The 14,429-nt window shown below is 34.7% G+C and overlaps 1 protein-coding gene across 18 annotated transcripts in view; it reads right to left on the bottom strand.

Moving 5' to 3' along the window:
• DMD (dystrophin) overlaps positions 1-14,429 on the bottom strand; it is an 886,326-nt gene that overhangs the window by 162,471 nt on the left and 709,426 nt on the right. For all 18 annotated transcript variants that reach the window (XM_088144802.1, XM_088144803.1, XM_088144790.1 and 15 more), the window contains 2 exons: positions 5,587-5,759; positions 2,329-2,485 (listed from right to left, as the gene is read on the bottom strand). In XM_088144802.1, the coding sequence (XP_088000928.1) occupies positions 2,329-2,485; positions 5,587-5,759 (330 nt within the window). The remainder of the gene's footprint in view (positions 1-2,328; positions 2,486-5,586; positions 5,760-14,429) is intronic.

The raw sequence follows: 14,429 nt of genomic DNA, 5'->3' as shown, positions 1-14,429 counted from the left end.
TAAAATCTAATATTATTTAAAAAAAGTGAGGCTGAATTTTAATCCCAGAGAGAAGTTTCCCAGTTACAAACACTACTTTAATCTTATTTCAATCTTCCATTTGGTTACCTCATCTAGTCTATTATAAATTTTTCACAATATTCAAAGATGCCAAAATCGTACCTGATTCCAAAATAACCAGCTCTAGCTGTTTTGAGTAGATCTTAAACAGCATGGAAGATGAGCATAGGTGTTTATAAGTGGCAAGGAAAGGCAAATGATGAATATGGATCATGATGTCACAACACAAATTCCATGACTTATGGTAGCTAGGATTTGTGTCCTGTATCAGGACACAAATACAAAAGGCAGAGGTTTGCGTTGTGATGTGACACATTTCATCATTTTTCAGTTAATCACACTATGTACTGAATGCCTATGAAGACCTACAGGTAATCATAGGTCCATGCCTAGGTAGTGAATGGTAGATCAATACTGTTGGTATGAACTTCTAGAATTGGTTTAATGGGAAGGACCAGAATTCTGGACAGTAGTGCCCTAAAATTCATCTCACCAGGCAGTTAAGAAGTATACCAAGGTAAATGTTATAAAAGACATCAAGTAATTCCATAGAACAAACAGGTCCACACCCCATCCATCCAGTTTCCATATGGGTCATACAAAAGTGGTGTAGAAGTCTAAGTATCTTATCCAAGTTGAGACTCAAATTAAAATGAGCCCAGATAGTTACTATCAAATCATTTGAAAGTGCAGCTGTGAAGCCACTGCTTTTTCAGTCACTTTCCCTAGAAATTGTTTGAATTGACCTATAACCGCACAGCTGTTCCAGGTCTGCCTCCTTTACATAGAATGGGATGGGGGAATGCCTCCCAACTTCAAGAGAGATTTATTACATCCATTAACCATGTGGTCAGTTTCATTTTGACATATTTTATCAGCTAGGGAAGAAAAAACAAGGTTTAAATAATGAGTAACTCATCTCTTCACTTAGCTAGTCCACAGACACATAATACCAAGTTTCATGGCTGCCAAATGTACATTTTAATGAGTGGCCCTAACATTGCTATCCAAACTATAACAGATCTGAATAATGTTATTCACAATGATTATGTGAACTGTTCGTAGAGAGTTACTGACTCTCTCATTTCTCTGGTAAAATGCATAATACGGAAAGAAGTAACCACTTTTTCAATGCAGATGCAATAGACATTGCTGTAAGCAGTCTTTTCTATCTGGACTGTCATGGAGTAGGCCTTAAAACAAGCATAATTTGATCTTAATGTGCATTCCAGCTCTTGTCCCAGCCCCTTCATTACTCTTGGCTTCCTAATAAACCAAGGAATGGGTTTGGCTTTACAAGAGGAAGGATGCTTAGGAGCAATTGTGTCACTCATCTTTGCCATCTCTGTATTCCAGATTGTCATGGCAATAATATTGCCAACAAATTTTTTCAGAAATTCCCTAAATTAGAAAATTTGTTTTAGAAAATCAACTAGATCCACCAACAGCCTGTATTAGATAATTTATTTCTGTAAGCCACCTAAAGTCACTGTGAGTTGGGTAGCCATATAAATTGCTTTAATAATAAAATAAAATAAATAAAATTTGATAATTTCAACTAGTCTTCAAAACCTGAAGAAGTTTTTATGGGCAATCTGAGCAGTGACTGATCTTTGCATAACAACGTCACACAGACCTGTTCTACTTTCAAATAATCATATCTATAGAAACAAAATGCCAAAATCCATTGCATATGTGGGACAATATCAAGTTCATGGATATAACGGTAGACATAAAATTCTGAGTCCATCTTGGCAATGTCACTATAGATTTTGAAATCCCATAGGACAAGAAGCATAGGATAATACCTCCTCCAAATTCATTCCAACCTTTGTTGGAGGACAAACGTTCAGCAAATGTTATGATGCCTTGACACAAATTCCAAAATGTACTTGTGTCCAACATCAGATGAAAGTATGTAACTCATGGCAATTGTGTTATGAAGTCATATTCATTTTGTCATTTGCCCTCTAGTTACCCCCACTGCAGTTCATCATATATTTTATCAGGCCCTAAAAAGTGGTCATATTAAGATGTATACATCTGTTGCTCCAAGTATAATTAAATGTAAATATTTGAAAACTGCTGATTTTCTTAAGGATTAGATTATAAACATATTCCCCAAGAAAATCAGCTAATAGTTTTTCAAATGTTTATGTTTAATTATTTCTAATATTGAGTTTAGCATTAGTTTATAGTATTCCCCATTCTCCAAATCATAACAATATACCCACAATCTACTTCCAGAATTTTTTAAAAAAATCATACCCTATGGGTATCATTCTGCTTTTGTACAGTGGGAAGATCACCACCAATGGGTGCCTGTCGCTTTAGCTCATCTTCTTTCAACTGCAGCCATGCCAGAAGTTCCTGAAGAGAAAGGTGTAAACGTCTCCATTGATCAGAACTGGCTTCTAGATGAGACCTGAAAAACAGGTTAAGCCTCTGTGTTACAAATATCACCAAAAGCAATATCCACCTAATCCATACATGCAAAATAAAGACACCATGAAAAAAAGATGATTTCCAGTAAACCAGTAGTAGGGCACAATGTGAGAACAGGATTTTTACTATTTCTTTCCTTAATTTTAATCTATTTCTCTGAACTGGTTTGAAAATTTCTTAAAGGTTAAAATATAAGATATATACTAGATTTCTTTCTTTCTTTCTTTCTTTCTTTCTTTCTTTCTTTCTTTCTTTCTTTCTTTCTTTCTTTCTTTCTTTCTTTCTTTCTTTCCCTTTTTATACTTCTCCTCCCACAAGTCACAAATAGTGAGTACAAAAGTTAAAAAAAAGTAATGAGCACTGAGTACAAAGAAATATATATCACTTGTGGGGGTGAGACTTTCTATTATTTTTAAAGGGTGAGATTTTCATCTAAAAAAATCTTCTCTAAAATTCAAAGGATCTTAAAGGAAATATATATAATATATAAAATCTATACAATTTATCAACTCCATCCTCATTAAAATCAACATAAACTAGTTTAAAAAGAGCTGAAGTTTGCCCAACAGTCTTACCTGCATGTCAAATATCACAACTGCAGGAGCTAAGCTCACCTCACTTGTGGGGGTGAGACTTTCTATTATTTTTAAAGGGTGAGATTTTCATCTAAAAAAATCTTCTCTTAAATTCAAAGGATCTTAAAGGAAGTCACTACTGTGAACCTTTCTTCAAAGCCAAACAACTACATTCAAAAGTTCAGCTTTCCAGCCTCCGAGCACTGTGGCTCTCTTTCAAAATGCTTGAATTCTACAAACAGAAGTTAAGGAGGCAAAATATAATGTTCAAAAGTGGTGGATGGGAAGAAAGTATATCAGGATTGACAAGTGGATCTCTAAGAATTTGGAATAAATCAAAATACTGATTCCCAGATCCAACATTAACAACTAAGAGCTTTTTATTTTCATGATCAGTTGCTGAAAACTGATTTTTGGGAATTTAAAACAAATAGTAGGCTTTGGTATGACAGTATTTTTGAGTTTGGTTCTGCTACTAAACATGAGCCAGATTCATATACTGAGAGGCATTTTGTTCTATAATTCTCATTGTAGCTCTGTTCTTATAATTTGCTCAGATTAATTACTGAATTAATCCATTTTCTGAATTCACATAAATCCACTGGCTATGTTCACATAGCATATTAAGACATATACACATACATGCATACAAACCTTAACAATGTCCAAACTTAGCACGTTGTGTGAATGCATCTTTCAGGTGTATAGTGACCTGGGTCAGGATATTGTGTATATATAGCCAATATAACTATGGTGTAGCTGGTATAGTTTATGGATCTCAGGATTCTGTTTTTGCAAAAAGAACCCTAGAATCTCAAGTCTGCACTCTCCAATGTACAGATAATTGATTAAATAAGCTAGTATATGTAGCTTCAGTTAATAGAAAAGCACTCATTAAGGGACAAGTATTTGAGAATTGGCATCTATGATAACAACTATTTGTCCTTTCCTGGTCTGAGGAATAACATTTAAAGATTTAATAAATTTAAATTTATTAAATTAAAATTTAAAGATCCTGTTTCTCACCTACATGGTTTGGCTATAAAACTCTCATTATAGCTTACTATTTTTGTAGAGCAAAAACACTGCTTTAATGTTTAATTCAAGAAAGCAAGGTAACCATGATAAACTATTTTCAATTTGCTTAATGTCAATGGTATCAAAATTACAGCAAAGAAACCATTAAAAAGCTCCTTTATTAAAAGTCCACTGTTTGGCTCATATGCTATGTTTGTTTTCTTTTATTTTTCCTTATACCTTTTTTTTTCTATGAAGTTCAAGGGATAAAAATGGTTCATGAAGAAAAGATTTCAAAGATCCCTTTCCTTGTATATGTGGGGAAAAATAATTTTCTTCTCACTTCAGACATTAATATTTTTCAGCTTCACATATTTCATTTATTTTTAATGATGAATGTTATGAAGATGGTTTCTGTCATTATGCATATATACACAGTGACTTCCCTGAGGGCTACCCCTGCAAAAAGCTAATATTTCACATATTGCTTTGAAAAGGCTTCAGAGGAAGCAAACGTGATTTCAACAATACTGGCTCAGTGCTGGAGTGTAAAAAAAAAAAAATAATAATAAAAAAATCCACCCTCAGATGATTGCTTTAGAAAAGAATTTTTGAGTCCTTTAAAGGTTTTCTCTTCCAGCTGATTTTCTCTAATAATGCCTTTCTTTATGAACTTTTGCAGAACAAATTTCTTCTCCCTAAGAAGATATCACCTATCTTCTTACCCCAAAATTGTGTTTACAAACATAACCTTGTATATATCAAAAATTAAGGGACAGTTACTTGCAGGTTCCACACTGCAAATCTTTCCTCATGTCCATTCACCAAATTATAACTATTGTAAGTAAATACCATTCCCAGTTCTATGCAGATTTCTTATATATGAATTCCAAAACAATTAGGCATGATTCAAATAAGCTATCTATCTAGGGGAAAGAACATCATGTGTGCAAACGGAGCTTCTTCTGAAATTTGCTTTAATTCCCAAATAGATAGGTTCCTTTTTTCTTTTCTTACAATAAACTGCAGTTACTACTTCAATAATTGCAGCTGCACATCTGGCAACCATACGACTTTACCCTTTTACAGTATCACATTTTGTAGTATGGCTAAATGACAACCCCATACTTAATTGGGAAATAAATAGTTCTGAAGCATGGGCTACAAATTTACTTATTTCAGTGTATTTAGAACCACAGTTACTGGCATTAAAGTAATAACTTGTTTTATGCAAACATTAATATATAGAAAGTTATCGACTCCTTGCTTCCTAAAACCCTCTCATAAACAGAAAATGAACTATCTTTCCAGAGAAATTTTTCCCATTGCATAAATTGTGGCAAGCCCAGCCATTTTAGTCCAATTTGAATAAAAAGGCTGATGGTACATGTAGAGTGAGGATTATGTAGGCAGGTGGGTTGCTGAGAATACTTCTTTTCTCTTAGAAATTCTAGTTTCTGCCTCCCAGCTGTTGCTATTTTAGCCCTACCTAATATTTAAAGATTTTTTCCGAAGTTCACTCCATCGGAAGTTCATGTTATCCAGGCGTCTCTGCAACAAGGCAGCATCATCAGAACCTTCAAGGGATCTCAAGATTTTCTGTCCATTTTCATCCAGGCTATGGAAGATATCTGTATGGGTTTCAATTTCTTTCTGAAGCTCCTATAAAGAAATGCAAAACAAATATATGAACTTTGGCATTTGCCTGAGCTTCGGTAATAAATGTTTTTCAGTAATTAAAATACATGAAAGGTTGTTCTTATGACTTTTTAGAAATTTTTACCTGAACTAGTTAAATCAATGATTTTTCCACTGCAATATTGAAATAAGAACAATGTTAGTTCAAGGCCAGTTGAAAGTTAAAGTGTTAATTATCCCAGAATTTGTTCCCAACATAAATAAAAATTGTACTGAATATTTTAATACAATTTGCTAGTTCCTTTAGTCTATATGCTATGCTGTACTCCATTATCATGCTAGTCACAATAAGTTACTACATGGGAAGTTCATACATTTTAAAAACATACAGAAAGATTAAGAGTCACAATCATACTATAGCAGGTACCAAAGGGGGGGGGGGAATTCTCTGTCACTTTGCTGATTACAATTAAGCATCAGGATCACAGCCGATCTAACCTGTACATGGTATGTCTTCCTGTGTAACATTTTCAGCTTGAAGCAGAGGCTTCAGCACGTCTTGCCGCACTCAAAGCGCAGGAAAAGTAAGCAACCGCAACAACGAGCTTTAAAATGCCAAGCTCAGTTAAATTCCATGGACAGAATGCATCTCAGAGTACAGGCCACAACACTCAACTGTAATAAACAGCCACTTTGTCCTGTGTCAAAATATCAGCCGGGCCATGGCTGTAGGAGGAATGGAGCGACCCAGAATACAAAACTGGCAGCTTATGTGGAACTGCCAACTTTCCTTATCGCCGTGGAAATGCAGGCCAGAAACTTTTAAAGATTCATGTTTCCCACTCATTTTTAGGAAGGCAGTAACTGCCAATGGAACATTCTTTAGAGAGCCAACTGCTTGTTGCTAGCATTCTTTTCTGCCTACATCCTGAATGGCCTCTTTGTGTATTATCTGTCCTGCTCTTTGCAGTCAGAGCAGCATATTTTAGCCACATCAACATATAGATTTTATTCTGAAGTCAATACTATCTCCTCGTTAGGATTATCTTATACGCAAATTCTTACGTACAAATAATAAAAAGGATTTATTTCAAAGTTAGCAGATGGCAGCTGAAGGTTGAAGCTATCATGCCAATGAATTGTTCTGAACTAATGGTAATTTGCTTTATTAGTGTTCTCAATAGTGTTCTCAGTAAGTATATGTTCTCCAGGATATCTGGCCAGCGGTGCTGCTTGGTGATTTCACACTTCATAGTTTTAAACCAGTGTTTATCAAACAAATTGGGGGATACTGTGAGTTGAAGTCCACATGTCTTACCATTGCCAAGTTTGAGAAACACTGTCTTAGACCCTCCTCTCCCTAGATGGTCATTCTCTACCTCAGTTTTAAATACAAAACTGGTATTTTCTTCTTTTTATCCATTCTAGAAAACACACACTTTCATGTCATTGCTGTTACAGTTCTTGATACTTTACAAAAACAACATAACAATTCCCAAATCTGGGAATACATGGATATGCCAAATACATAGGCACTTTTGTAGCTTAGTCATGATTACAGATTTTTTTTTCCTTTCTACTGTACTGAGGCTCAAAAGGTTTACTCGGAGCAGGCATATATTTTAAAAGCAAACAGTAAAAGAAGTAATTGATTTATTCATTTAACAGCATTTATAAGCCATATCAATCCGACTAACTGTACAAGAGCCATCTGAAAAAAAACCCAAGACACTGCTTACTTCCTACTCCATAATTCTACAACAGTTTTTATTTTCTTTAAATAAGAAATTATAATGTACTAACCAGCTTTAGCCTTGTTGGGTAAATCCAGGTACATGTGTATTATTTCCTAATTATACACATACCTTATTCAAACACACACATACTTATTCCCCATATACACATGCATGTTCATACATATAAACAAATATCTATGCCTCCTATGCTACAATGCACATACATACTCATTTTTATACCACATATCCCATTTACTTATACCATAAACCCCATTTATAGGTTCACACACATACACACCCATTATGTAAATCACATAAATAAACATTCACACAAAGGTATACATATCTTGGTTCACATGCATAGTTTCAGACATACTAGCTCAAATGCACACATTCCTATACATACTCATAGATCTTGTCCACACTTCATTCTCAAAAAAGAGACATCCTTCATACATGAATCCTGTACTCCCATTCACACAGACACATATAACTTTACATGTGAATTCATTTACATTGCCATACACATAATCATAGAATTGGAAGGATCCATTTAGGTCATCAAGTCCAATTCCTGCTCACCAAAGGGATTCAGATTAAAGCACCCCAGACTGATGGGTGTTTAGCCTGTGCTTGAATACAACTATAGATGGAAAAACTACCACCACTATGGGTAAAGGGTCCACTGTCAAACTGCATTTTCTTAATGTTCACTTGAAATCTGCTTTGTTGCAACTTTAGCATTCTATGTCCTATGCTCTCAAACTAGATAGGACTGCACTTGTCCATCTGCTACAGGATCCCTTTCAGATGTATGAAAAGTACTACCATATCTTCCTTGGTTGTTAGTTTATGAATTCAGTTAATCAGGGAAGGGAAGGGAACCATTTACCTGCCATTTTTAGATTGGGATTATCATTCATTATCACTCATACCCAGTTGTTTCTACCTCCCCATGCCAAAAAGGAAATGATTTCTAAAGTTATGATCTGAAATATATGGAAGACTGCATTCAGTATACTCTAAAATACTGACTGTACCAAAAGGAAGACACCCTAAATTTAAGTTGATCTCTCTTCATAAAATGGAATATTCAACAACAACAACAAGCAAGCTGCCTCCATTACAAAAGTCTAAGTAAATCTAACAAAACCATCCAATTTTCAAGGTATTTTTGGTGCATACTCAATACATGGTGGCTTGGACATGGTGACTGAAAAGTTTTATTTTAATTAAATGTCATGCTTCCTCCCATTAATCTGTGATCTTATCCAAAAATGCATACATTACTTCCCATTTTAAGGAAACCAAAACAATTTTGTTCTTTTGATCTTGAAGTTGTCTTGCTTCCTTTGCCCTCTTATCTGACTTCAAGGACTAGATTTCACTTCTGCCTTCTATGGTGACACTTTAATTCTGGGCTATTTTCTGATCATGCCCTTAATAAAAAATAGTGCAACTCTGGAGATCAGTAGGTTGCATACCCGGGGCAAACATGTTAATGGCTGGAATTTCCTGGATATTAAATACTACTGTTAATAGTATAGTTATGTTACTTAAGTCTACCATATTACAAACATATCTTTCTCTGTTTCCTGAATCAAAACAGTATGAAAGTTTAACTGTACTTCAAAAAGTAACTGGTTAGCCAGTATGAAGAAAATATGGATGATGTACAATTAAGGCATAATTGTACAGTCTGCATTTTTGCCATTTTTTTTCCTTATATTGATTTTATTGTATTTTCTTTTGTTCATTGTGAGCCATCCAGAGTCATTGGGTCAGGCAGCATACACATTTTGATGATGATGATGATGATGATAGCGATAATAGCCTACCTACCTACATTATTCTGTGATAACTCTATAAATGTTGATGTTTCTTTTCCAAATTTTTGATTTCTTTTCCTCTGGCAAAAATCTCAGAGGTCACATTAAAATAAACTTCAACATAAATCCATACAGTGTTTGTCTCATTAACAAATTCATTCATTCTGTATTAAATTTAAATTTTCTGTGAAACTAGTCCATATTTTACTGATAAACTTTTTAGGAATAAGTACATATATGATACCTTGATATATTCAGAACCAGGTGAACATTATCAGCTGTGATTTAAGTACAGTGAACATTTGACTCTAATCTTCTGTTCATGAAGTTATTGCATCCTAAGTTATTCCTTCCACTGCTTTGCTTGCCAACTTTCTAGAAAAAAAAATGTGTGACTTTTTGCATCAAACCCTATGATGTAGAAATTCAACAATTATATGAATGTGGTCCTGAAAAAGTAGATTACATTAATTTATTTGTCAAATTTATAAGGCCACCCAATTTCATCAGGGCTCTGGGAGGCATACAATAATAAAAACAGTTGAAACAATGTAAGAAATAAAAAATGATAAATGTCCAGTAATGAAAATAAAATACAGAGCCTAAAGACAAAATATTCCCATTAGAGACTAGTTACATTTCTTGCCCAAGGCTGGGGGGGGGGGGCAGGGTGGAGAGCCAGATTTTTAAGATCTGTTTAAATGAGATTAGGATAGGACTGTACAAATCTCTGGTTTAAGGCTGTTCCAGAAGGCACGTGTTACAACAGAGAAGGCCTGCTTCCAGAGTCCCATTTGATGACATTGTTTAATCAATGGGACCTAAAGCATTCCAACTCTGACTTGATCATCCAGGACAAGCAGAAACTATGGGAGACAGCCAATCACTCAGTTAGCCAGGCCCTATGCCATGAAGGTCTTTATAGTTGGTAACCAGCACCATCTGAATTGTATCATGAAGCAATTGGTAACTAGTTATGCTATGCCCATTAACTGCCTGTGTCACTGCACTCTGGACCAGTTGTAGGTTCCAAGTGATCTTGAATGGCAGCCCCATGTAAAACACATTAGGGAGCCTAATACTCTCTAGTTGCCATCAATCGTTGGAATATATTTATTATTTATTTAAGACTATTTTTAATTAATATTTATATTTTCTGTAAACTGCCCAGAGTCACTTTTTAATGAGATGGGTGGTGAAAATTTGATATATAACTAAATAAATAAATAAATAGCTGACATGTGAGTGACTAAGGTGGGAATATCTATTCCCAACCTCTGCAGGCAGTCAAGGAGAATAATTTGATGGTATTTAAAGCTGCTGCAATGTCAAGGAGAGCAATGAAAGTTACACCACCAGTCCCAGCTTTGCCAGAGGTTATCAACAAGTATGATCGGTGCTCTCACTGAAACCTGACTAAAAGGATATAGATAATCCATTTCTTCCAGGACCGTCAGAAGCCACAGCCTGACTGCCTTTTCAGCAACCTTCCCTAAAGAGAAGGTTCTGTTTTAGGCATCTAAAACCTGAGTTCTATTTACACTCGGTATAGAAATCCATTTACTCAGTATACACATCTACTCGCTCAGGAATGAATACACGAGTTTTGAAGCAAAATACACAGTTCAGGATTATTGTTTAAAATAAAAACCATGCCTTAGTTGCTAAGGTTCCTGGTTTGCTGACAGTAATGAAAGTGCATGTGCCAGTAGCTTGTCTTGGCAGCAAAATTTTCTTCTGTCACTTTCATTTTGTTGGGTTAATCTCTTCATAACCAAGAAAAGATTTGAAGATTTGTGTTATGCCAGAATTTTTTCCTCACTTTATAAATATCATATGATGTACCTTTTCATAGAAAATATCTCAACTATCCCATGTAAAAGTGATATGCTGAACATTTGTTATGAAATATATTTGTTTAGACAAATTGATAAATTTGTTTCTACAATATTTAGACTGACAATCAACCGTGATATCCAATGGAATATTAGCATTCCTGGTAAGCCATGAATTTTTCTTTTGATACAAATGAAAAGAATCAGGTTCAATTCAGGAATCACATTATTTTAAAATTGTTTATTTTTCATATTTATTTTTCATTTTTACAGGAACAGAAAAACATGGAACACTGTAACCATAAACTAGTTTCCACACCTATACCAATGAAGATAGGAGAGAAGCAAAACATAAATATAAATAATATAAATTGTATAAACAATTTGTATTGTTAAATATTATAAAAACACATTTGATGGCTCTTATAATTAAAAAAAGTAATCAAATTATTAAAAGGTCTGTCTGACTGGACTGCTTCATTTGAGTATCTCAAGTATTTCTGAATTTTGTCCTTTCATGTATATTAGACTTTTTTAAAAATCCTAAAACTGTAGTTTAAGCATACCTACCAGATAGTGAACACTTACCCTGTTTAGTAAATATTTGTTTTTATGAGAGAAAACAGATTTTGAAGTCAGGGTGTCATTTTAAATGGGTATTTGAGAATCATTTGTGCTCAAAGAAAACTTATCTCTGATTATCTATTCCAGCAGAATTGCAAACTAATACAGGGGCATTATTCACCTGTCTTTTACAATTAGGTATCTTCATGACCCCAGATTCTAGGCTGCAAAAATCTTGATGGCTCCTGAATGGCAGCAAATAATTAGTTTTCTGTATTTCTGCTGCCATCTAATGTCCAGATTTTTGCAACCCAGATCAGATAGCCTAAATCTGCCTTTCTTTCCATAAATGAAATGTCAGCAAGAGGTAGAAAATAATAATAAAAAAGCTGTCTATTGAACATCTCAGACATAGCTCAGATTTATTTCATGAAAATAAATTGTTAGTCAATATTTAAATGGTACAATCCTTCCTTGAAGCTTTCTGTGGATTGTTTTTCCATCTAGAGATAGTGACTTTAATGAAATGTAAGACTTAGGAAGCTTTGTGGACAAGACATTTAAACTATGATTTAACTATTGATTTACACAAGCAAACATACACAGACTCACAAAAAATGTAAAGGCCTACTGTTTTCTAATTTTTTTTTCATGATATACTTTTAAAATTGTTATCAACAGTATGTGTGTGTGCATATGTATGTGTGTGTGTGCATGTATACATATACATACTGTATACATACACATACACACGAGACAAGAGAACTTGGAATTGATGGAATGCTACTACAACAGTAGACCTAATGAGAGGGGATATATGAAATGTATGAGGGAACTATGGATGAACAGAAGACCTACATCCACACTAACTGAGAAACAACTAGTTAAGAACTATAGAGGATGTGGAAAGTAAAGGCCAAAGTGGTCCCAGTGGTAGTAGGAGCGCTCGGGGCTGTGACTCCTAAGCTGGGAGGGTGGCTCCAACAGATCCCAGGAACAACATCAGAGCTCTCTGTCCAGAAGAGTGCAGTGCTAGGAACAACTAAGATACTGCACAGAACCTTCAAACTCCCAGGTCTTTGGTAGAGGACCTGAGATTGAGGAAGATACATACCACCCATAGGGGTGAGAGGGGAATTTTTTGTGCATATATATGTACATGTATATAGTATTTCGTTAAATTAATTATGCAGTTCAATGTCACAGTAATAAATACTGTTAGAAGGAATTTGGAATTGACTACATTTCAAGTCTCTAAGACTGCTGATGAACAACTGAGATAGTATATAAAAGACTCAGCTTGAAGTACTTTTGAGTTTAGCTGTGCTCTATAATTGCAAAGTTAATAAAAAAGGAATCATCACAGCAGGAGCTAAATCAAGCAAGTACAACTGCTGAGAATGTTCTTGAATATTATTAACTCAAAACCCTGCCTTGCCAGTGGTTTGTCATATTTAAGAGAAACACAACTTCAGACACGGGAGCTTCTTTTTAAAGAAGACTGCTCAATATATTACTATATAGAGTACATTCTTCTTAAACAACAAAATTGGCAATTAATATTGCATAAAATAAGTTTACTACCAAATGACCTCATGCCATGTTTGCCTCAAATATATTGAGCCTATTTAAATAATAAAAAATGATTTTGTTCTATGCTTGGTTAGTATAGTTATTTATTTATTTATTTATTTATTTATTTATTTATTTATTTATTTATCAATCATATTTATATGTTACCCTTCTCACAGAAACATGCTCTGGGCAATGTACAATAAAACCATTAAAAACAGTAATTACAAAAGCACTCTAGAATTAAAACATGAATATTATTATATTAAAGGGAAAAAAAGCCAACTAAAGGGATAGGGATGTCAGGCAGAGTGATAATCACAAACACTCCTGTTTGTGCAGAGCGCAGCAAAAACTCCAGGAAAATATTAGCCATGACCACAAACACAATGCAATGTCCATTTCTTGTTTCCCAAAGAAATCCAGTCAGAAAATATATACTAACTGGTGTTTATTGATAAAAATGCAAAATTCCATAAAATGCAAATATCATACAAAATATAAAGAAAAACACATCTTCCCATTTAATGTAGCATCCAAGACTTATTAGCAACACAAGCTTAACAAAATCTCTAGCTACAAACTCTTAGAGAAGAGGTATGCTACTTGGTACTTTGTTACAACTACGTAGCCCATAAAACCTACATAGTGGCTAACACTAAAACAACTAACAACTACTCAGAGAAGCTGAACATTTTCCTCCCCTTGTATTATAGCTCTATGCCACCCCCACTGGGTACCTAGCATACACACGCCAATAGGTGGCAGTAAATAGCACAATACACAACACACAATAACAGGTGTTTTTCACATGATCTCTGTAGTCAAAATATTATTTGTTATTGTTGTAAAGATAACGGGATGAATCCTTTCCCATGAGAAAGAAAATCCTGACAAGGGAGAGTGTTATATGTTACACACAATGTAGCCCCTTCATTAAATCCCCATTTCCGTGAGACCCCCAAGCCTGATGATATAACCAGGTTTTAAGAGAGTTCCAGAAGGACATAACGGATGGGGGCAGTCTCACCTCAGGGGGGATGATGTTCCACAGGGCAGGAGCCACAGCAAAAAAGGCCCATCTCCTGGCTCCCACTAGATGTAGTTCCTTAGCAGATGGTACCTGATGCTAATGCTGTCATTATTTTAAAGAATCTC

This window comes from Python bivittatus, unplaced genomic scaffold (genome assembly GCF_059951505.1).
Source record: "Python bivittatus isolate LINGU-HERP-01145 unplaced genomic scaffold, Pbiv_v1 ctg000350_np1212, whole genome shotgun sequence".
NCBI classification, from domain to species: domain Eukaryota; kingdom Metazoa; phylum Chordata; class Lepidosauria; order Squamata; family Pythonidae; genus Python; species Python bivittatus.
The sequence above is the reverse complement of the archived record's forward strand: the minus strand, read 5'-3'. Positions and strand labels throughout refer to the sequence as shown.